The sequence below is a fragment of the Gymnoscopelus microlampas genome (genome assembly GCF_963454915.1).
Source record: "Gymnoscopelus microlampas genome assembly, chromosome: 7".
NCBI lineage: Eukaryota > Metazoa > Chordata > Actinopteri > Myctophiformes > Myctophidae > Gymnoscopelus > Gymnoscopelus microlampas.
Genome location: NC_139944.1, coordinates 16,580,792 through 16,606,175, shown reverse-complemented (window position 1 = coordinate 16,606,175; position 25,384 = coordinate 16,580,792). Strand labels below are relative to the sequence as shown.

Genomic DNA, 25,384 nt, shown 5'->3' with positions numbered 1-25,384 from the left:
ATATTTCGAGAACCTTCCAACCAATTGACTTCACATTTGGCGTCCGTATTGCTGGCGCCCCAAGGGATGGCAGTGTTGAGTGTGAAGACAGTTTCATCAGCGGTTCTCCAGAACCGGCCTACCCCACACACACAGAGTACACAGAGTCCATACTTTTCATTATGCGTTCTTTTTTATCCGATAAAATTCATTATGCTCAGAAACCTGAGTCTGATGCGTATTATTATATTAGTTGTGAAAATTTAGCTGAGCAAAACAAAACTGAGTCATAAAAAAGTGACTGATTGTGGTCCTCTCACTTTCACGTTCAGAAAACATAAAAAGGAAATGTTGGTTGTTTTTTTGCGTAAGCGCCATCATTTTTGTTGTTTTCCCACAAAGGGAGTTTCATGTGATGAAGAGCTGCGGAAATATCCCAATTGTTGGAAGGTTTATTGCAGCGGCCCAGTTTGATCCACCGTGCATCAGATAGGTATTGGGCGGGTACGGATGCATCACAGGAGCGCGGGACACTGCAGCAAAGATGAAAGGAAATTGCTAAATATGTACGAGTGTTTGTTCAGTAACAGGGGCCTTCCCGCCTCGCCAACTCTTTAATAAACAGAAAATTCATTTTCAGGTGGGTCACCAATTTCATCCAAACAGGAGAGAGAACCCATTTATCAGTTTAAATGTTATAGTGTTCCAATTCAAATATTGTCACACGACACACGCACATGCACGCACGCACGTGTGTGTGCGCACACACACACACACACACACACACACACACACACACACACACACACACACACACACACACACACACACACACACACACACACACACACACACACACACACACTTGTGACATGTGTTAAAGTGCGTGCTAGGCAATGAGCCTTTTGACTGAATCCACAAATATTCACACATCCAAATTTTATCCACTTGGAAAGGGATTAAAAGTTTAGAACTCTGGGGCCCAGGTCTGATTATACACATTACATGTGTGTTTGTATCACTGTGTGTGTGTCTAATGGGAAATGACAAATGGTCTAAATCTACACCAGTAGGGGGAGCCACGGTCTACTCACAATGTACAGTAGGTTACTAAAACATGAAACCATTTATACAGAGACTACAAATGTCCTCTGCTTAATGCTGTGGTTAATAGAGTATAGACCTTGAGGAGCTGGGTAAATGTTGCACTGAGATGTCCACTCTGGGAAATGACGGTTAAGTGCATTGTGGAAGGCTAAATGGTTTTATGTTTTAGTAACCAAGATTGTGACTTCCCCTGCTGGAATAGACCAGTTGTTCCAGTAGTTAACCCCATCTATCTCTATTGGTTGTGAAATTGCCAGTACACACTCTGAACATCTGTGTGGCAATTAACAAGTTAACTTGACTATTGTATTGTCCTTATTAACGACTTTAGCACCCAGCACAGCACATCACCCAGGTGTCAGGCTATAATCATGGCTTGCGCATGTTGTTTATTAAGGTAGGAAGGAGTAAAGGAAGGAAGGATGGAAGGACATAAGGAAGAAAATGAAGGAGAAAAGGCCATAGGACGGAGGTGTGAAAGGAAGAAAAATAAGTTAGACTGAAAGGATGAAATGGTAGGGAAGGAAGGAGGCTCTTGTGTAATAGCAATCCCTGTGCCTGAGCAAAGTGACATGTTTAAAAGTTCTTACCAACTCACACAACCTCTCCTCAAAACATTCCACCATTTTGAAGTCTACAGCTTGAACTAGATGGTGATCTAGTGGGGGCTAAACTGACCCCACAATTTACGGTGGTATTGCTGTGTTTCGTCCGTAACCATAAGCTTTCAGAAAACGTGCACAAAGACGGAAGAAATTTGTGCAAAATGCTCCTCATCCGTCAGCACACACCAGGTGCTGTGCTGTAAGGAGTGAGGTGCATTTGTTGAAAGACAAACACCGGTGTAGACAATTGATCAACAGCAATACAGGTCTTCTGTGGTCAGCAGTGCAGCATTCAAGGGAGAATGCTTTTCTGTCTGGAGCAATTTGGCCGATTCTACAAATGTCGTCTAAATCCATTTTTTTGAAAAAACGTATGTTGCTATATCAGTGGTGCTCCAACTTTTCCATGTCAAGTACCCCCAAAATGATATGTATTTGGCCTCGGACCCCCACCTCAAAATATGTTGTTCCAGGGACCTCCAGAAGCACAGATTGGAGTTAAAAATGTATATCTGCTATTTATTATCTGCTATTTTTTTAATAGCCAAAGAAATCTAAAATGACACAGATGCGTTCTCCGATTGAATGGGTTAATAAGATCTACTGTTACCATATTTTGAAGTATTTGCCACAATAGGTTCTAAATCAGCACTGTTGTTAATTTATTCACAGCTGAAAAGCGAGCACACTGATTAGCTGGTTTTGTTGAGGTCTGCACGTGCACACCCCCCCACCCCATACACACATACATAGAAGCGGCTCAGGAGGAGGTAGGGCTGCCGCTTGGGAATCAGAAGGTCCCTGAGCTTGTAGATCTGCTATTTTTGAAAAAAAATTAAAGCAACATTTTTAACTCAAAACTTTGCTTCTGAGGATCCCTGGAACAAAATACTTTGAGATAGGGCGGCCGGCGGCCAAATACATATAATTTTGGGTGGTCCTTGACCTGAAAAGGTTTGAGCACCACTGATATATATATATATTTCTTCATTTAGAAGACATTTGTAGAATCGGCCTCAGGTCTTACTGGGTTAAAGGGTGAGTGTATTGCATGCACACTGTAAAGCGCTTTGGATAAAGATGCTATAATACACCATTTAACCACACAAACGTCACACGCATGCACATACACACACGCGCGCGTGTGCGCACGCACGGACTAACGCGCGCACACACACACACACACACACACACACACACACACACACACACACACACACACACACACACACACACACACACACACACACACACACCCTTATCCACTGTGCCTTCTCATTCTGTCTCACTCCATCTCTCTCTCACAGCCTTTCAAACTCTGTGAGTTTCTGTCTGTATTATATCGCTCACTATAAACAGAGCATGTTGGATAATGACTCCACACGTTGTGCTGCGCACTGCTTCATGCGACCTCGCCTCACCATGAAAAATTCCCCAAAATATTGTGATTCCAGATATTGACATTTCTCACAGCCAACAGCTGTGGACATACATATTTTCCATCACCACTAATGACTGCTTTGTTTCATGTAAAATGCCTCTCTCACGTCGTGAAATTGCAGATAAGAAAGCAGCTTTTATTTTGACAGAGGTGCAAGCATTTAGGGCGAGAGGCCTGTAATCACCACATTGTCAACACTCATCTTTCTTCTCTGCGCTCAAGTTTGTTGAAATTAGGCTAGTCCATCCAGAGCCTTATATCAGGAAACGTTGCAACACTGAAGGGGTCTTGGACATTTACAAGACATGAGGGTCTAAAAGGCATTTTTCAATTAATATGGGCTTCACGGCTACACCTTATGTACGTCAACCAGTATATGGACTTTACCTGTTCTTGTCTCTCAGCCGGCCGATCTCAGAGGTCTGCAGTAACAGTTCCTTCTCCAGTTTGTTGGTAGAAAGAGAGTTCTCCAGCAGCTGGATTTCTATCCTTGATGTGTGGTTCAACACCTGATGAAAGAAAACAAAAATAGTATTGTACTGGTCTGGAACAGAGCTCGCTTGAGGAATGTCCTTGTGTGTGAGAGGTTTGGTTTCAGTTCATTCATTCACTCACTCATTCCCCACCCTCCCTCCCTCTCTTTCATCCATTCAGACTGACTCACCCAGTCCTGTCCTCACTCCTTTTTGTAGTCACTCAGTACTTCACCTCTTATTTGATCCTTTCTTACCTCTCCTTTCAGTTGACCTTCTTTCCTTTGTTTACTTGCACCCTTACCTCCCCTTTCTCTCTCTCTTGTCTGTTCTGTAGTATGACAGTAGTTAATTCCCATTCATCCATTCATTCACTCACTCACTCACTCACTCACTCACTCACTCACTCACTCACTCACTCACTCTCTCTTTCTCTCCCTCTGTGTCCCTCCATCTCACCTTGGCCTCCACCACGTTGAGCTTGCGTGTCTGCTCTGCAGTGTGTGACAGCAGGTTGGTTCCTATCTCCAGCATGGTGGCTGTCTGGTTGTGGACAGCGTGGCTTTGATATGGAGACACCTCTGGCCGTTTCTGAATGAAGCTCTCCAGCTGTGGGGCACAAAAGATTACGTGTTGAGTTACTTAAGTGTATCTTATTTTAAAGCTACAGTTAAAAAAAGTATATAATAAAAATCAGGTTTATGCATGTATTTACTTCAAAAGGATATATGATTTAAATAAGTAGGTGAATAGATAGAAAGGTCATGCATTGGCTAAAATTAAACATTAAAAGTATAAACTAAGAATTACACTAAAATAGAACTTGACTAAAGAAAACACCAATGAAACCAAACCAAACTCTCACCAAATGAACACTAACCCAACCAAATCTAACCCCTCAGGAAGAATATAACTTCTGAACTGAAAGACAGCAGGCAACTTTGTGAAAACTGGGTTTTCAGTGGCTTCTGTGTGTAGGGGTGTCTTGATATGAAAAACACAACCAACCACCCTTAAAGGGATAGTTCACCCAAAAAATTACTCACTCTATCGATTACACACCCCATGGAGACTTGAATTCATGGATATTTTTTTGTTTTTGTCGCACTCCTAAGCCAATCATTTTAATGACCAGTGGACCGGTAGGCAGCGGTTCCGGTAGGAGACGCAAAAGAGACTCTTTGTGTCTCCGCTGCCGGTCATCAAATTATTGGCTTAGGAATGCAACAAAAACAAAAAAATATCCATGAATTCAAGTCTCCATGGGGTGACTAACCGATAGAAAAAAAGGAAGTTTTGGGGGTGAACCAGATCTTTGAATGCATGGTTAGAAGCGTTTTAGCAGAAGATCTAGGAGTGCAGTGTACACGTATGTAAATGCACACTGTATTTCTCTGAAGACTATTCAATGTAAGCTATTGGAAAATGGGTTGCTATATACAGTGACTTGAGTTATAATCACATCAGGCGAATGATCCTCTGTGCGCCATGATTTACCCAACAAAGACTCACTATAGCACTCTCTTCTCAGGGTAAATCCTATACTGTGTGTAAAATAAATTAAATTGAGCCCACAAATCGTCCAGTTTACGTGTAGACCCAGTCAGCCAGTCTCTGGGATTTGTCTAGTCAGTGTCATTGCCATAACCCCACTTACACTGTGTCCCAAGTGGCCAAAATCAAATGCACTCATCCTTAAACATCTCACAGAATATACAGTATATACTGTATATATATACAGTAATGTTTGCACACAGAAGACTACCCTTTTCTCATATGGGTCAATGGTTCCACTACAGCAGTGGTTCCCAAAGTGGGGTCCGGGGACCCCCAGGGGTCCTTGAGGAGGTACCATGGGGTCCCCAGCAAAATGAGTTAATATATTGCATCAAAACCAGTTTAACCACTTTAACTCTAGATAGGCTATTTTAAAATAGCCTATCTACAAGCTACTGTATCTACGTGTCGCAATGTGAGTATTTTCAAAAACACACAAATCTTGTATGGGGGTCCCTGGCACCAAATATTTTCTGATAGGGGTCCAAGGCCAAATACATATTAATTTGGTGGTCCTTGACATGAAAATGTTTGAGAATCACTGCACTGCAGAACAAACCCCACTCCAGTCCACTCAGTGCATCGAAATAATTAGTTTGTTCAAACATCACAAGGTCTGGTATATACCCCATTAAAACCTGGAAAGCATCTGTGTCATTTTAGATTTTTGCATTGGCTATTAAGAAATAGCAGATACACAAGCTCACAGCGAGTCACTTGAGCTTGTACATCTGCAATTTTTTTTTTTTACATTTTTGACAAATCTTGAAAGTGCACGTGAGAACTGCTTTAGAAGACATATACTGCTTTAGAAGACATTTGTAGAATCGGCCTCAGGTCTTAATGGGATACTGTATGAAGTCCCATTTCAGGACCATGTCTGGGAATGTCAGTTAGTGCCAAGTCACACTGCCATGCCCTAACCTTCTGCCCTGGCAAATAAATAATCCATCCATCAATCCCTTCCTGTATTTCTTGAGATATCAGGGCCTACACAGGAAGTTTGTAAATAGATGGTTATAGAGGACAGCTCATAGTTGTAGTGATTGTATGATTGTGCATGTAAAACATGTACAACAAATGTATGTAAAATAAAAATGTTTTATGCACATGCACGCACGCACTCACGCACACACACACACACACACGCACACACACGCGCACGCACACATACACACACACGCACGCACGCACGCACGCACGCACGCACGCATGCACGCGCACACACACGCACACACGCACACACATGCGCACATGCGCACAGCGCACAGCGCACAGCGCACATAGACATGCACAAAACGTGTACTGTGCTGCTGCAGCTACTTATTTTGTATCAATTATTGCATGCTGCATTTTATAAGGATCTATACTACAAATATATCATTATTATTATTATTATTTTTATTATTGGGCCACCGAATGGCTACTAACAGGCAAATATGTAAGATACTGGCCATAATGTGGCACTATAACAGCTACAATGTCTGAAAGCAGTATTTTGATAGTGCCCTGTTTGAGCTACAGTCATGAAATGATGTCCATATGTGCAGCATCTGGTTTGTCATATGGACCTTCAACCATTAGATTGTCCATTAATTGTACTTTACAGTAATAAAGCTTAGCATGGTGTGAGTCAAAATGTTCCTCATTAGAGGCTCATTAAACTAGAGAACACTGGAGGTGCCAAGACATGCCAAGACATGCTTGACTTGCTACAGGGAGGGGCTAAAGGTCCTTTCAGGACGCACATACTGTAGGCGGCTTTTGCCATTGGTATTACTATTAGCCTCGTTCCCAGCCTTTTTTCATCTCCGAGGAGAAAAGCCTGGTCACGACCTTATGCAGAGAGTGTAAGGGCGGGACTTCTATCATCTCTGCCGAAACTATCTTTTTCGATCAATCACAACACTTGTTTCATGCGCGGAGAATGTAAACAGATTTGTAAAGCCTCAACGCCAAATTCCGGTACTTCCGTTTTCATACACTCAACCAGCTAGGTCTTGCCCAGCTTGCAGTGATATCAATGTAGAGTCGTTTTCCAGACTCGTTGCGCACTGGTGTCGTGATGAGTGCAGAGCATCTCCACTGTCTGTCAGGGGTCCTTGAGGGCATTCCAGGGGGTCCCCAGCAAAAACAGAAACAGTTTAAACACTTAAGCCCTATTTTATATTTTGGTTATTCATAAATAGCAGATGTACAAGCTCACAATGCATTCTGGATGTAGTATGGTTTTCTTTCAGAGTCCTGCTTCGGCGATAGAGAGAGAATTGGTGCACTTAGCACCATGTTGATGAAGACACTGAAAATTGGTTGAGCATTCCTTTCATTGACTTTTATTTATAATATTTTTTATTTTATTTTATGATAGAACTCATAAACCCTGTGTTGACATGAAGAGCGCCTCCTGGGGGACTCATCCAGTCTAGTCAGCCTGACCTTCTGCTCGTTAGAACAACCAAGTAATGACGTCAGCCTCACAGCCCCTCCTAGGACCACAGTTCTGTCAAAAAGACTTCATTGCTCTCTGTCCAAAGGTCATGGAGGATGATGTAAGACACATCCAGCGTTGATGGGAGAGTTGGACCAGATGCAAGAGGAGTTCACTGATGCTTTCTTACAACGGTGATGATTTCAACCCCATGGCCGTGAGACAAAAGAACTCAAGGAAGGGTCAGCCAGTGGGCAGAAAGAGAACAGTAAAATGCACAGTGTGTAAGAAATGTGTGTAAATATTTTTTAGACTCTCAGAGGGACATTAGCACTATCAAACGTCTCAGAAACAGAAACAGATTCAAGAAGGTGAGGAGAACATTTGCTTTGATGCTGAATACCAGGTTGGCTGTGAGGTTTTCTCAGTGGTGGAAGAAGTACTCCGATTTTATTTTACTGGAGTAAAAGTAACAATACCACATGGTAAAAATACTTTGTTCAAGTAGAAGTCCCCCAAAACGTCCCGTCTACCAAAACAAACCAAAATACAGTGAGAGGGCAGTGTGTTTCTGCAGGTAAACACCACTACACCAAAGTGACATACTATGCCTTTAACATAAAACATCTCTTGTCCCCCCTTTGTATCATTCCCTCTTCTTTCCTGAAGAAGCCATATCAGTTCATACTGTAAATATACAGTACTGTACCAGTGGACCAACATCTCTCTCTGTCTATCTCTCCACCCCTCCCTGTCTTCCGCAGGACATCACTGGCACCGAGACAGCTGGCAAATAATGTCCATTTCAACTCTCATTCTCTCTTTCCCCCATGACCCCCCCCTCCACCCCAGGGTATCGGTGCCAGTGAGAAAGACAGGCAGTTGATAAATATATCAGAGGACCAAACAAACAGCTTGTCCCTGGGGGGGAGGCCCGGTCGCTGAGCAGGCTGTTTGATTTGTGGGGCGCTGGACAGGGAAAAACGTCAGGCCGACAAGTGAGCCTCAATGACTCTCCTGTAAAGGGGCTGAACCCACCCACCCATATAGATAAGCGCCCCACTTCTTAGGACAGTATTGTAGACATGCATGCACGTCTCACTTGGCTCAGTGTCAAGGAAAGACATTCTGCTAACGCACTTGTATCTTTTCATAGAATGATTAACAGACAGACTCCTACATTTCTTTATAATAACATCATTTATTGCTCAGATACTCACACAAATTCCACTCAAGGGGCGAGAGGTGGACTGATAACTTTACCCCTACCCAAGGCAAATTCAATGAAGAGGGCTGCAATTCTATTGGTCAAGTATTATGGATTAGTCTTCCAGCTGATGTTTGTGACATCAAAGGAAAGGCTTGTTTTAACACTGACGCTTAGACTTGTATACTCAACATACAATAACATCTTAGCTTACATGCTAGTTTGATGGTTGGTGGACCTTGCTACTTTGTCTATTTGATTTTAAATCTGTTTTATTCATGCTTTTTTCTAATGGGAATCCATCTTAATAAACAAATAATAAACGTATTATATGCCATGGATGCAGTTCAATCCACAGTGTGCTGAATGATTCTGTGTCGAAATAGGAGGCCCCAATGAGTTGACCACTTCCTCTCCTCTATGTGACACTGAAGCACAGTGTTTCTACAGAAGACAATGTCCTTTCTCTACGCTTCTGTGGTCCTGTCTTTTGCTCACAGTTTTATAAATAGTGCCAAGTCCAGGTGTGGGTGTTAATATCTATGTTTTCTTTACTGTTAGATTTTTCTCCTTGCTCTCCCTGCCCCCCCCCCCTCTTATTTTCTTTTCTCTTCCTGAAAACAACAAAAACAATGGAGCTTAGTACACAAAAACAAATTTCACCCACTCACTCCTGTAAACCTGTGATGTGACAATAGCGTTGATTCTGACCCCCCCACCATCTCTCTATGTCTCTCTCTCTGTCTCTCTCCCTTCATTAGCTTGGTAGAAGAACATAGAAATACCTCACACAAACACAGGTTATATACAGCAGATAGGCTACTGTGATACTAGAATCTCACAATTTAGGTGATATCTCTCTGGAACGTACATAAAGTGTTGCTAACATACATCACTCTGATTTTGGTACCACTTTATTCTTAAGTAAATCCTCAGTAATAATTTAACTGTCCACCGATGATTATACTTCAAATGTTTATATTCCCCACATGGTTTAGAAAATGCAGTTTAGATTCAGGTACATTCATAGATATCACAAATACCATAAATCCTGTCATCTTAAGGGAGCCAAGTTTTCTCTCTCCATCTCTCTCTTTCTCTCTCTGCCTTTCCTAATTCCATATCTCTGTGAAGAAAATGTAGTCTATTAACGTGTTATGATTTTGCAAGCCAAGGACTTGTCACCTGCTATCTTTTTGAAGTACCATAATTGTGTTTACTTTTGTAGGGTCAATGGTTTTCATAAATGGTCAATGTCTCACTTTGAAACCAAACCATTCATCATTTTGTTCAACATGCCTTTGTTCCTTGAAGCTCTTAGCACAGAGATAACAGTTTAAAATATGGGCTGGCAAATTTCCAAACATTTATGACCAATAGTTATACAAATTAACTTTGTTATCCACGTTGATATTATTTCTATTGGCCAAAAACTGTCCGTACTGTAGGCAATATTTCCCATTTCCACTACTTGCAGTAAGTAAGTTAGTCCATATCTTTGCCATTAGTCTGAGCTCATTCAGATTCAACGTTCAGATTAAGCGTGTATTGCGCCATTCACTTGGAAAATGATTTAATGTGATTTAATGGGAGATGGAAATCTAGCAGCCACAAACATGGATGCCCTGTTGGTTTGTATATGTAGAAAAACTGTGGCAACCTGAAACATGGTCTTGAAAACGGCATGATTCATTCAGAAAACGATTAAACAATGTTGTCAGGATGGCAATCTCGCGGCAGCGCTGATGCCCTTTTGGAATGGATGTTGAGTATGGACGAAAATGGCACCATGTGTGCATAGGTAAAAACACAAACACTGTGACGCAGCAAGGAGTTAATCAGATAATGGGAACAAGAGAAGGTAGCTGGAACACTGCTTCATTTCCTCCTCCGCCACGGTCCAATTTCTCTGCTGCCGGAGCGATAGAACGTGACGATAGACACAGCTTCCACCTGGCTGGTACATGTTAGAGCTGTGGTTCTCAAAGTGGGATCCGGGGACCGCCGGGGGTCCTTGAAGGGGTTCTAGGGGGTCCTCAGCCAAATAGCGTCACAATCAGTTTAACCACCTTAACCCTATTCTATACTTAGAAATAGAGAGAGAGAGAGGGGGGGGGGGGTAGAGAAGGAAGAGAAGGGTACAGAGACCGAAAGAGAGCGATTCTAAGAGTAGTACAGGTTCCGTTCCAGGAGGGCCCATATTGTGTGTGTGTGTGTGTGTGTGTGTGTGTGTGTGTGTGTGTGTGTGTGTGTGTGTGTGTGTGTGTGTGTGTGTGTGTGTGTGTGTGTGTGTGTGTGTGTGTGTGTGTGTGTGTGTGTGTGTGTGTGTGAGAAAGAGAGAGAAATTGAGATTAATTGAAATAAACAAGAAACCCCAAGTTCAGCAGGTTCTTTTTTCAGTGTATTTCTTTTTTGTTTTTTTGTCGGGTCTCCTGGGACACAATGTGCTGACTCTTTAATTGACCCATGCTTCCTGCCGTTGGATTACAACTACACACACACACACACACACACACACACACACACACACACACACACCCAAGTACACAAAATAAGAGCCAAATGATGTACACGCAAACACATACACATACTGTAGCCTACTGTACATGCACACACACACACACACACACACACACACACACACACACACACACACACACGAGTATGCGCGTGCACACACGTGCACTTAAAAACATACATAGTGTACCCAGCCACAATTAGAACTACTCAACAGTAAAACATAAACTGCATGTTTATGCGCAGTACATGCGCCTTCACAATAAGATATACTACACTCCAACCTTCACAATAAAATCAAATCTACACTGTGTACACACATACTTGCAATAAAACAGAAGTGGTGTACACACACTAACACACCTTCAAATGTACATACACAATAAGGTATGATGAACACACACGCACGCACGTGTGCGCGCACACACACACGGATGCATGCACGCATGCATGCACACACACACACACACACACACACACACACACACACACACACACACACACACACACACACACACACACACACACACACACACACACACACATTATGTATCGGAGCCCACGTATGAAGGGTCTGCTTGGGTGAGGCTAAATCAAACCACATGTTAGCTTCTCTCCGATCTGGCCTTCTGCCAGTCCTCCCTTCGGCAACTGAGATGGGACTGAGAGTGGGACCGACCGGGGTGACCAAACAAACCAGGATGAAATGAGCGACACTCATGGAAGTAGCTGATAATGATCTTGGGTAGCAAGTGCCCTGCAGGTCAATGCAGTGTGTCTGGATGAGAACTAGTGCTTAAAGACATCATGAAATGGCTTTTTTGCTGTTTCTAAGTGAAAACAGAGGCGTGTTGTGCCTCAACCAATCAAAGTAGCAACCAGTAGCAACCGACCTGTTCCGTCCCCTCGGGCTATGGGATCGATGAGACACGCTGAGCTCACCTTATTGCCTGTTTTTCACCTTAAATGTTTTCAGATACATATTTTAGTGTACTGTTTAAATGTATAACAAGTAATGAACTGTCCGGCCGTCATCTTGAATTATATTTACAGATTAGCAGAACTAACAGTGTCTAATTAAAAACACCCATGTTTGGAGGAACATGGGCTATGGGAATCACACAGGTGAGAGAAATCATGATTCATATTTATTCCTAAGGCCTTGCTCATGTAATCACACAGTACATTCGCATTTGACAGGAAGTAATTAAAATGTTAACTTTTAGGGACTTTCAACATCAAAATACACAACCATGGACTTCTATTGTTAAGAGTCCTCATTATGGCCTCTGATATGCTCTAAATGTGTGAAAAACATATTTTTCATTTCATTAGGTCTTTAAAGAGACTCAGTGTCTTTGCTTGTGTTCTATGAAGCCATGCTTCCTTTCATTTGTAGTGGAGTAATATTTGACCAGGAGTATCTATACTTTGACTCAAATACTGGGGTCGAGTAGCCTATTTTGTCCACCACTGACTACAAAGTATTTAATTAAGTGTAATCTCACGAAGGAGACAGACCTGCAAGCATTACTTTTATGACCCGTGAAGGGGTCCATTTGGTTCCATTTGTACTCTCTCAGAGTGAAATTAACAGATTTTACTGTGTAGGCTACAGAGCTGTAATGAGAGATTAAATTAGAAAAAGAAAGAAAGAAAGAAAGAGAACTCTGGCCACTAATGAACCATATGAAATCAAACATTAGAATGCTTTCTGTTTTGGACTATGGGACACTGAAAGGCATCAGCTACCACACTTCAAACTTTGGACTCTGCCCTCAGTGCCACTCTGCCCACAGTGTACTCTGTCCTCAGATTTATAATAGGTGACAGCTACAAAACCCATCATTGCATACTGTACAGTATAATAGGGTTGGTTGGTCCTCCCTCGCAACTAGGAGAGATCAGCATTGTTTTTCATTTATCTCTAAAGTTTTAACTGGGACTTTACCCCCTAAATTCTCTTTTGCAGTGGAAAACGAGTGCCTATCGCAAACGCTCTTAGGACTGTTTGATGCTGGAGATTCCACGTGTCTCCACTGAGTTTGGAATGGCTGCTTTTAGGTTTTGTGCTCCTCATACTTGGAATAACTTGGAGGTTTGCTCAAGTACAACTCTCTTGTTCCTCTAGGTCATTTTCAGTTGGACATAACTCTGGCCAATTTGAATTGCGCCTGTTTAAATTGATGTTGATAAATCATGTGATGTCATTTTATTTTAAATCATGTAATTTTATTTATTCTAATTTATTTTATTTCGTGTTTTATCCAACTTGTAATCTCTGCACCACTGGAAAAGAGGGTCTCAGCCCTCAGAGTGTTTTCCGAGAATTAAATAAAGGTTGAAATGAATGCTGTTGAAATAAATTGCTCCCAGTCGCTTTGTCTCACCCCTGCCGGCGTGAGCGCAGGATTACAGTGAATTTCCATTAGTTCCATGTGGAGTTGAGTTCCTTCGGTACCTCTGATGCTGCGTTGACAGTAAACAATGGTGAGAGAAAGAGTGAGAATTCCTTCTCTTTCAAGACTTGGAAACTATCCTGAGAACTCACTCAGCCCTGATATCTTTTCCTTTGTACCTGTCCATGTTGTCATTATGCATGATGAGTGACACGCACAGACTGTAAGGGGGGAAATGGCGTAGTTGCATCTCTCACACGCCTAGTTTCATATCATCTCTCGTATTTTCAGCTGGATCCATTGTCCTTATTATTTAGTCACAAGCTCTTCCTCGCATCCTAGGATAAATCTGGGATTGTTAATACGATTGTTAATGCTATTCATTGTTAAAGTATTTATAAAATCCACAGACGCACAGATCTAAGCATTGTGAGCTTGTAGATCGGCTATTTCATATTGAACATTTGAAATATGGAGCACATTATAGCACATCATATCCTTTTCTCCTTCATGAATAGTCACAAGAATGTTTGAGCTCTGCCTCAGCCACTAGATTTCAGTGTAACAGGGTAGGCCATGTCCAATGTTATTTTCAGACAAAAGAGCAGGATTTGCCAATGGATGAGTCCCATGGCTCTAATAAATGTAACCGTTTTGATTACTACATCCATGACATTGGGCCCTGAAGACAGGGCGCAATTGTTATTGCTATCTTCTTCAGTTGTTGGCACCCTCGCTGTCTAAATACCAAATGATTTTGCGCCTTGCGCTCATGGGTGTGTTGGTCTTAAAATGAGGTGTGGTCTGGCACTATCAGGGCACACTGCTATCTTACGCACAGAGCAAACCATCTCCACAAACTCCTTGGTGACGTTCAAGATGCATCAACACCTCGATTAATATTCCCCATTGAGCTATGACAGTTTCTTCTCAGGGCACAAAAGCTCAGCTGCCATTAGCCTGCATGCTTTGATGAATTCCCCATCTGTGTGTTTGATGAGGCAGCCATGTGTTTGATGAGGCAGCCATTTTGTCGTCAATATTATAGCTGGCCTCGCTGCACTCGCAGAGCGCAAACCAGAGTAGAGAGAGACCACTGGAGGGCAGGTGCTTAAATTTCATCAAAAGGGCACATCGAACAATATTTTAAAACACCATCCACCAGGGATGGAGCCAGGTCCTGCCAAGGTCACTAGTGGGGTCGTAACGCACGTGAAGCATGTTTTGGAATATTTTTTTTAAGGTGGTCCCTGCAGGCTCGTAAATGAAACCTCACTTTATGTTCCTGCCTTTAATAACCTTGAATTCGTAGTATTCTTTTTACCAACTCACAGACGTAAAGGGTGTTCAATGGCCCTGATTTATGGAAAAAAATGCAAAAGCGTCAAAATGGAGTTAGCTGGTTTCTGCCGGACAGCAACAATATGCTTTAACTCCCTTTATATTCTGTATAATACTGTATAACTGACAGATAGCAGCCAGCTCAATTTACTCAGGGGGCAATAGGGCAGGTGCTCAACCCCCCCCCCCTGCACATGCCGAGCACAAGCATTTCATTACTATGGCAGCGCATGATTGGGATTAAGGTGTGAGGTGGGCTTGCAATGCGCACACACTGATTACATTCTAAAGCCATCCAATGTCAACACACAACGCTCAGATTCTACAATTGATGTGACATTTCTGAGAGATTCCGCGTTGACGGTGACAAACTGAATTAACTGGGCCATATTGTTTTCCATAAATATGACAAGTGTGCGTTGCCGCATACTTTAATTATCTGTGTTTCACAAGAATGCTTGTCTTATTATTCCCAACCATGGACGATGTGTCATCTGTTGCCAGTGCCACGCTGACAGCATCACTCCAGTCTGTCCAGAGCCTCCATGAGGCTGGAGAACATGTTGTTGGCCATTGTGGTGTTTCTCATGGGCACCATCTCCACAAACTCCTTGGTGACGTTCAAGATGCATCAACACCTCAATTAAAAATTCCCCATTGAACTACGTCAGTCTCTTCTCATGGCACACCAGCTCAGCTGCCATTAGCCTGCGTGCTTTGATGAATTCCCCATCTGAGTATGTCTTTGATGAGGCAGCCATTTGTTGTCAATATTATAGCTGGCCATGACAGCTCCATCATGAGTCTCTCCACTTTTGGTGAACACTGATTGCTGTTTTATGTTGTATTTATTTATTTTCCAGCACAGCTTCAAGCTCGTTTAACTGTTAGTTTCTGAGTCATCCTGTGCACTTATGTTTTTCTGCGTGTGACATCTCACAGTGTTAGTTATTGAACTATTTTGCCACAGCCACTTATTGCGAGGGTATCAAGGTTTGTCTTTGACCTCACAGAGCTTAATTTCCAATTATCGTTGAGTTTGACACCAACTCTTTTCTTGGATGGCATTTTGACCTACTGTACAGTAGCTAACGTTTTCAGCCTTGTGGTGTTATCTTGTGCTTACCAGGGTACTCATACTGTTTGTGTGTACTGTCTATCGATATAAGTGGGGCCAGGGGCGATTCTAGGTTCCTGATGACTGAGAGATTGGGGGCTTAGCCAAAGTCCCATGAGTGGGGCCCTAGTGGTGTTCAGTACAGGGCTGGTGTGCAGGGCGGTAGCTACTTTATACACAGCGGGTATGTAGGCTATAAGAAACTGCACCGCATGCATCTACATTCTTCAAAAACAACTTCATATAATGGTCCGTGACACAGGTGCGTAGTTCCCAAAACGACAAACAATATTACCAAAAAAGGAATGGAACCCGTCCCTCCCACGAGTATAGTCATATATTTCTAATCCAATGTAATTAACTATAAGACAGTTGCCATGCGGTGTGCACATGTCCCTGTTGTAGATTTGATGAATCGTTCATATTAAAAACAAGAATTCCAATCATTGTATTCACCAATTACAGAATAGAAAGTGATTCTGATTATAACCATCATACTCGATAGGCAAGACATAGATGTATGCTATTTCCTTATTTGGACCCATACAAGTGTGCAGGCTATACAGTAAGATCCTGAGTGTTAATTTGGCTCTCTGAGAGTGCACAAACGGAACCAAATGATTGTGCGATCTCAGAGAGTTATCACTCAGGATTTTACAGTTTACAGTGTATCACAGCACAAAAATCCAGCACCCCAGACAGTCTAACTGTGGTCAGCACACTGCAAAATCATGAGCAATGGAGTTGAATGGACCCATAAGCTTGAGGATGCTGCAGTGTATTGTTTTCAGTACTGTTACTTCAGTACATTTTATTTTTTTTGTACTTTACTTTACTTGACTTACTCCACTACATTTCAAAAACAAATATTGTACTTTTGACTCTACCTTTTGGGTAAAAAGTACATTATGAATTAACCACCTATATGCCCAACTTCAAATAGTGAAACTAGCAGATCTACAAGCTAGAGCTGCTATTTTCACTAGTATTGATGTGTTTTAGTTTTTTTACATATCTGGAAAATCTTACATTTTTGGAGGGGAAATGTCTCAATTATAATACAGCAATGCATTGACATTACAAAGAAAATGTACTTTGTAATTTATACTTTTGAATACTTAAAGCTGCACTAACTTTCCTCTTCTACCCCAGATTTGAACCCGGTTTCCTGCACAAGTGCTGAAATGTTTTACCGAGCTAATAGAGCCTGCCTGCTTGGTCAGGGGATACATTGAATCTTGACCTTCAGGTCAAAATTCGTGCGCAATCCTGTGTCTAGGTGAGACATGACCTTTGACACTATGTAAATGTCTCAATACAAGAGCAGGGAGACCAAATACAACCACCCCAATTGTAAAAGTTATTCTATTAACATACTCTGCCATACAGATTGGACAAAATTACATTTCATTCATAAAAAAAGTTTCTTTAAGTCCTTTTAAAAGCATTTACTTTTGAATACTTAAAGCAGACTTTGCCCATTGTCAACCTTTCTTCATATATAATTGGTCCTCACTAATGCTCATGATAAAATGGTACCATTGTTTTCTACTCGTTCTGTGTCTCATGGAGGGCTCAGGAGGGCTGTGGACACTTCAGAAACATTTTTCATTGTTAGGCAGGTTTCTTTTACAGGTTTAAAAAAATATATAATTTTGATTTTTTGTATTAATGTAAAAACAATGGCTTCCATTATAGCATGCAAACTTTACAGGAATAGAAAGCCTGCAGTTTCTATTAGCTTGGATTTTCAATTGATGATGTCACTGGTAGGCGGATTTCTGTCCATAGCCCTCCTCTGAGACACAGAGTGAGTAGACAAAAATTGTACCATATTATAATGAGCATTAGTGAGGACCAATTAAATGAAGATAGGTTGAAAATGGGTGAAGTCGTCCTTTAAGTATTCCTAAAAGCAAGTACAGTACTTTAACTCAATTACAGATATGACAGAGCAACTTTCACTTAGTACTTGAGTAATATGACCAGGAGTATCCATACTTTGACTAGTACTGGGGTTGAGCACTTTGACCACCACTGACTATTGTTGTGTGTTGGTTGTCTGGACCACCGGTGTGTCCCTGGGGTTTCCACAGTGTGTCTGCGGCGCTGACCTCAAGTCAACACCGCATGGTTTCGACACAACCAGGGCAACCGAAGCATCTTGATTCAATAGGATTTCATATAAAACACATTTCTTTACTCAGCACTTCTTCACAGTCACTCAGCGTTGCCTTATATTGGCTGCGTAGCCCTGTCTCTTAAAATGACAAATGCTGATTTACGCAACTGTAACCTTTTAAGCCATTTCTTTCTGTCCTTCACATTGTCATTCCCTCTTTTTCCCGTATCCCCTCGCCTCCTCTTTCCTCTCCCTCTCTCTCTCTCTCTGTGTGTGTGTGTGCGTGGGTGCGTGTGTGCGTGGGGGTGTGTGTGTGTGTGTGTGTGTGTGTGTGTGTCTGTGTGTGTCTGTCTGTCTGTGAGTAGCTCATCTCCGGCAGTGTTGGACCGATCAGCGTGAAACTCTGCATGCACACTCCTTGGAGAGCCGAGCAGAACCTCTGCCCTGCATTTTTCACATCGGCCTGTTATAGCGGCACCAGGAGGTCATTTTCGGCGATATACATTTTCTGATATTACTCCTACAGATTTGGTCCAAAACTCACACAAATCGGTACACATGATCTCTATAGTCATATGATCAAATTGTTCAGATCCCTCTCCAATTGCCTATGACTGCCTTCCAAAGTTTGTGGGCCCTGGGTAGGCAACCCGGCCTGGTGGAGACCCTCGGCACAAACCGCATATTATATATGGTATGGCCCTACACTAGCTGGACTGTAAATATTATAGCAATGCAGTGCATGCATGTGAAAAAGACAAAAAAATTGAATTATCACTGTCAACAAAATACTGGTGTAGCTGTAATAACATTGTTTTAATGTCATGTACATGCATTTGTATGTGACTTTGTTATGGTCCAGAGGTACAGTATGACAGTAGAAAGAAGAAAAAAAGAGCATTGCTGGATTTCTGTTTCATGTAGTTCTTGCAGGGTGCTGTATGTATCTTTGGACAAGTGCAGATGTTTTGGGTGAATTCATGAGGTGTCCATTAGAACTAGCACAACGAGCCAACAGCCACAGGATTAGCTTGTGAACCTCTGCTCCACTTGACACAAGAATCTCTGCATGGTGCAGAGATTCTTGACTCTCTCTCTCTCTCTCTCTCTCTCTCTCTCTCTCTCTCTCTCTCTCTCTCTCTCTCTCTCTCTCTCTCTCTCTCCTGCTCTCTGTCTCTTTCTCGCTTTTCACTACTGGCTCTCACTCCCTCTCTTTCTTTTTCTCACTTATTTCACTGCATACTGGTCTGTTCTCTCTCTCTGTCTTTCTGGCTCTTGCTCCCTGTCTTTCTTTCAATTGCTCTCATTGGCTGCTGGATCCTTTCTTTCTCTCTCTTTCTCTCTCTCTCTCTTTCTGTCTTTTTCTCCATCTCTCTGCCACTGGGTCTTACTCTCTTTCTTACACACGCACGCACGCACGCACGCACGCACGCACGCACGCACGCACGCACGCACGCACGCACGCACGCACGCACGCACGCACACACACACACACACACACACACACACACACACACACACACACACACACACACACACACACACACACACACACACACACACACACACACACACACACACACACACACACACACACACACACACACACACACACACACTCACACACACTCTCTCTCTCTGGCTCTCACCCTCTCTTTCTTGTCTGTTATTTGCCCTCTCTTTCTGTTTTCTCTCTGTTTTTGTCTTGTATTGGCTTGCACCCTTTTTCTTTCCCCCCATTCACCTCTCTCTCTCTCTCTCTCTCTCTCTCTCTCTCTCTCTCTCTCTTTGTATCTGTCACACTCTTCTCTTTGGTCATGTCCATCTCCCTGACTGCCTGGGTTGTCACCCTTGTTGAACTCTGGACTATTTTGTCACTGACAGAAAGTCCTTCAGGTGGTTCAGCTTCTTGAATAATTAATTTCCTCATGAAACAACAATACATTCTGGTACGTAGGAGGGTTTCCTTAACCACTTAAACCCTATAGACTTCATTGACCGGGGTCCCCCAGGGGTCTGCACATGGTCCCCTCCTTTTTTCCCTCTACACAAAATATATTTGATATTTAAGCTCAGATATTCAAGATCTACAAGCTCACAACGTGTGTGTGTGTGTGTGTGTGTGTGTGTGTGTGTGTGTGTGTGTGTGTGTGTGTGTGTGTGTGTGTGTGTGTGTGTGTGTGTGTGTGTGTGTGTGTGTGTGTGTGTGTGTGTGTGTGTGTGTGTGCGTGCGTGCGTGCGAATTAACTGACTGTTGCTTATTATATTCAACACAGCTTCAGGAGGCTGCAGAGGAATGAGTAGTCCATGAAAACGGAGATAATCCTGTCATCCGCTATATAGTATCTCCAAAATTACAACTTTGAGCAGTTAATTAAGCAGTTAGAGCTTTATTTTCACATGCCATATACAGGTGGACTCGCAAATAAGTGTTTTAATATTGTTAATATGTATTGCCAAGTACACTTTACCCTCCGCATTGAACCCTTCCTAAACATTAGGACCATTGGGCAGACAAATAGAAAAGGAGCACATCTCAGCCTTGCCAAAACATCACATATTTCTATGCATGTTTTAAATAAACTTGTGATTTATTAGAGAGTGGAGAGACACAGGAAGTTGAGGGAACACAGTCAAATCCTCAGTGTTCATTTAACTCTTCAGAGTGTACAACTGGAACCAAATGGACCCTTGATATTAATTTAACAGTGAAGATAATGGTGATAACATGTGACACAGGTCACAGGTCACTGTATACCTCTCATTATATTCCATACTTTTGTCTCATTTTGACGTCACACTTGGGTCTTCTTGGCTACAGTATATTCACCACGGTTTAAAACTAATCTGCTGAGTGATATCCAGAAACCATCGAGACTTGTGTTGCATTCCATGCTTATTGAATTTCCTCTGAGTGTGACGTTTCATGTGTTTCCTAAGGGCCGATTCTTGCCCTGTATCTTTCTGTACACACCAGTTCAGTCAGCAACATAAAACAAGTCGGCTCAGCTGATCATTCCTCGCATACCATACTTACTTGATTTCCTCTGAACTTAAACTTAATATTTAAACTGGTCACATTGTTTCCTTTCTGCTGAGTAATGTAAACAGCCTCAAAGCACCGCTTTCCCGCAAATAAAAGGGTTGATGTGGTTATTGTTGAACTTGAGTTCATCACGATCGTAGTTGACGTACAGACAGACAGATACTGGGGGTATGTTACGTGATGTTGTGTTTGTTCACCTGTCAAAGTTTGTTTCTCAGTTTCCTGCTCAGTTACTGTAGGCTAGCAGAGTCTTTAAACCAGTGGTTGTCAAACTTTTTAATGTCAAGGACCCGAAAACTGATATGTATTTGGCAGCAGGACCCCCATCTGAACATATTTTGTACCAGGGACCCCTAAACAAGATTTGTGTTTTTTAAATATTTCAAAAACTATTCAAATGCTTTCACTTTTTTGAAAATAGCAGATAAGCTAACAACTTGTTGTGAGATTGTAGATCAAATAGCTGATGTATATAGGGTTAAAGTGGTTAAACTGATTGTGTTGCTATATTAACACATTTTACTGGGGACCCCCTGGAACCCCCTCAAGGATGCTTCAAAAAACTAAAGGCAAACAACAACATCTAAAGGTTTCTGTTATTAACACACATCGTCCTGACGGGTGTTGCTAAAACACCCAAAACCCACAGAGGAGGGTATGATTTACACACGTCTTTCTTGGAGAACACAAATGTTGAAACTGAAAAGCTGAAGATCTGAAACTGGGCTTGAGGGAGAGTTCAACAACGTTGATCTCCATCTTGTTAGCCAACAGACTACGGCAGCCAAAAAGACAAACTTAGAGACTTTTGTAGTTGTTTCGGGTCTGTTATCATGCCTGTTTACAGATTTTGAAACTAAATCCCATTGTTGTGGTGTTAGGAGTTCCTATAGTTTACTCTCAGACTCCATGCCCGTATCCATGCATTCATCACCTCCTGCCTATAGACCGTTGTAATAGAGTCCTGTTTGGGCTCCCTATAAGCCCTGGACAGACTGCAGTATGTGTAGAACTCAGCTGCCACGTTTCTCACTCATACCAAGCCTAGGCAGTGCATCACCCCACCCCTGAACACCTACACTGGCTTCCGGTTAAGTTCTGCATCACCTACAAAACGCTCCTCCTCACACATAAAGCTTGCATGCCCTAGCCCCACAGTACCTATCGGACCTCCTCCATGAACATACCCCATTGCGGAACCTGCGGTCTTCTGACTTGAGTGTCCTCTCCGTCCCTCGCACCAGTAGGCGAACCTTCATGGATAGAGCCTTCAGTGTGGCAGCCCCTACAATCTCCCCATTACATGGAGATTTGCCAGGCGTCAACGCTGGACTCTTTTAAGTCTGCACTGAAGAGACACTTGTTCCCACAGGGTTTTGATAGCTAGTTTGTTTATTTGATGATGTAAAGCGTCCTTGGGTCTCTTGAAAGGCGCTATATAAGTTATTATTATATACCTACATTACTTTCTGACTGTGTATTTATGTGGAAGATGATGTCAAACATGTTGTGTTGCTTTATATTTAGGTTCAATGTCGACAAAATGTTCCTTTAAGTTATTCAAATGAAGATGTAGGTCTGTGAAATGGATTATTACGTTTTGTATGAAAGTTGTCCTTTTCCTAATGATTTCCAATGTGAAACATGCATGGGTAGGGGAGGGGGCGAGCAGCACATTTTAAAGTGGGAGGTCGTTTCAACACATCTAGGAGCAGCTTGAGGAGGGTAAATCAACATGCGCGTCGTGCACATATCATCCGGTAGCGTTACTGTAAGTCTCAATGAATCTTCGTAAAGCACATATTAGTTGTTTATTTACTGTAGACAATGGAGCTTTAAGTAAAAGAAATTACAGGCGCACTATGTGTTAATGTCACATAAAACCACTGAATCTTGTCCAAATACACAAACAAACAGTAGTAGAATGATGGTGTGTTTCGATAGGGGGGAAATTAATTGTAAAAAAATAATATTTTCTCGGAGTTATCCAGACTACATAATATAGACAAATACAATAAATAGACTCTCTGTTTCACACTGACTGACACTGCATGGTGCTGTGTTGTTTTCTCTCAAATCCTGCTGGGGCCCTGCAGTTGTTTGTTTTTGGGTAATGTGATGTACTGAACACAGTATACTGCGTAACAAAACAAAACTCTGCCTCTAAATACTGTGTAATATGTCAAACTGATGTGCAGTTGTTGCACACAGTATACTGTAGTACTGCCAGTTCATCTACTGAAAACAAATACTGTACTTTTACACACAGTTGTTTCTGTGTTCACCACAATTCACTTAAGTGTTAATTCTGTTTAGAAATTGGAGCTGTCGGTCTGTAGACTTCTGCACAGTTGCATCCTGAGTGTTAAAGGTTAAAGTGATATTTTTTTGTTAAAACAAAAACGTTTTTTTTTTGTTAAAAGGTTAAAGCACTATATTCTGAGTAATCACTGCTATAGAGTGTTTGTTCAGTAACAGGGGTGTCCCCATCTCTCCAGATCTTTAATTAACAGAAAACACATTTTAAGATGGGTTGCCACTAATTAAATGGACCATTATGTTCTCAGAGTTAAAGGTGCAATCCGTAAGTTTTATGTCCTACCCAAGATTTGAAACCCCTGTAGACCAAATTTCTACCACTCTTACAAGATAGAATCCCCGCTTGACTATAGGAGATGTGCTCACGAGTTTGAGGGAGAAATAGGCTGTTAACCAGTAGGTGTCCTGCTCGACACCAGGGTCAACATACTGTATATGGAGAGTGAGACCACCTCCAACCACTGCAGATGTACAATACTATAGTTATATTAACATAATACTCTACCATACATAGTGGTTGAAATAAAGTTATAAATCATAGCAGAATTACTGACTGTCACACTGACTGGCACGGTGTGGCATTGTCCTACAGGGGCCCAGCGGTCGCTTGTTTTGGTAACATGTGGGCGAGAAAATAGGAAAGTCTATACTGGAGACAAAATGTACCGTGCCAAATAAAACAGCCTTTATATTTAAAATACATTTAAAATGTGTGCTTATATACATGGCTGTCACAAAGTACCCGTCATGTATGGAAATGAAAAATTCAGAAGTAAAAAAATAAACATTTTAATCCAAATGCGTACCAAGCTGCAATTATTATACACTTTGATGGTACAGCTTATGTACTCTTCTGACCTGCATACTATCTCCAGCCTATATGGAACTGACAAATCATTCCAGAATAGATGCTGTCACGCTGACTGGCACGGCATGGTGTTGTATTCTTTTCTGTTACTTCCTACAGGGGCCCGGTGGGGCCCTGTGGATGCTTGTTTTGGAGGCCCTGTGGGCGACACAGTGGAAAACTTCATTGAATAACATTCACTTTTACCCTCTTTAACAAACCGCCACATGTTTATGTTGGGCGGTGCGTGCACATTGTCACCCCATCAAACATCATTGTGAAGGTTTATTCCATAAGCAGTTCTTATGTAAATGTTAATAATAATAACTACAGTTCATAGAAAACTGTGATACTTTAGGCTGCAGGACCGTGATGTTTCCTCTTTCCTTTAATTCTTCTCCCCAATTTGTACACTCAGAGTTAAATTACCTAAACAAAGCAAGAAAGCTATGAAAATAAATAGCCATCAGGTGATTTTATTATCAATCGATATCATAAGAATTATGAATATAACAATAATCTATACTTCCCCGAACATGATGCTTCTATGACAGGAATATCTTCTGACTGCCTTGCAGCCTTTTACCCCTCATTACTGTTTTCCCAACATACTAAAATGTAAATTAAATATTCTCGCTGTCGGGCCGAAATCTCCATATATCATCTTTTTATGTTTTCTTTCATAAATGAATGCCCTACTTTGTCGTACAAGAGTGTTGGGTGAAAGTAGCGAAAGTATCCGATCTATGCGACGCGTTGTATAAGCTTAGAGTTCTGCTATTTTCATCGGAACCCAGGTTCTTTTTTTTCATTTCCTCAAATGTAACGGATTTGGACATACAAGGTTTCCACCCGGCAGAGACGATATACAAATAGTGG

The 25,384-nt window shown here is 41.9% G+C and overlaps 1 protein-coding gene across 1 annotated transcript in view; it reads right to left on the bottom strand.

The window, feature by feature from the left end:
- The window catches only part of angpt4 (angiopoietin 4), a 78,947-nt gene that overhangs the window by 14,013 nt on the left and 39,550 nt on the right, over positions 1-25,384 (bottom strand). The window contains exons 2-3 of the mRNA XM_084062895.1: positions 4,065-4,214; positions 3,520-3,641 (exon numbers count right to left, since the gene is read on the bottom strand). Of these exons, the coding sequence (XP_083919021.1) occupies positions 3,520-3,641; positions 4,065-4,214 (272 nt within the window). The remainder of the gene's footprint in view (positions 1-3,519; positions 3,642-4,064; positions 4,215-25,384) is intronic.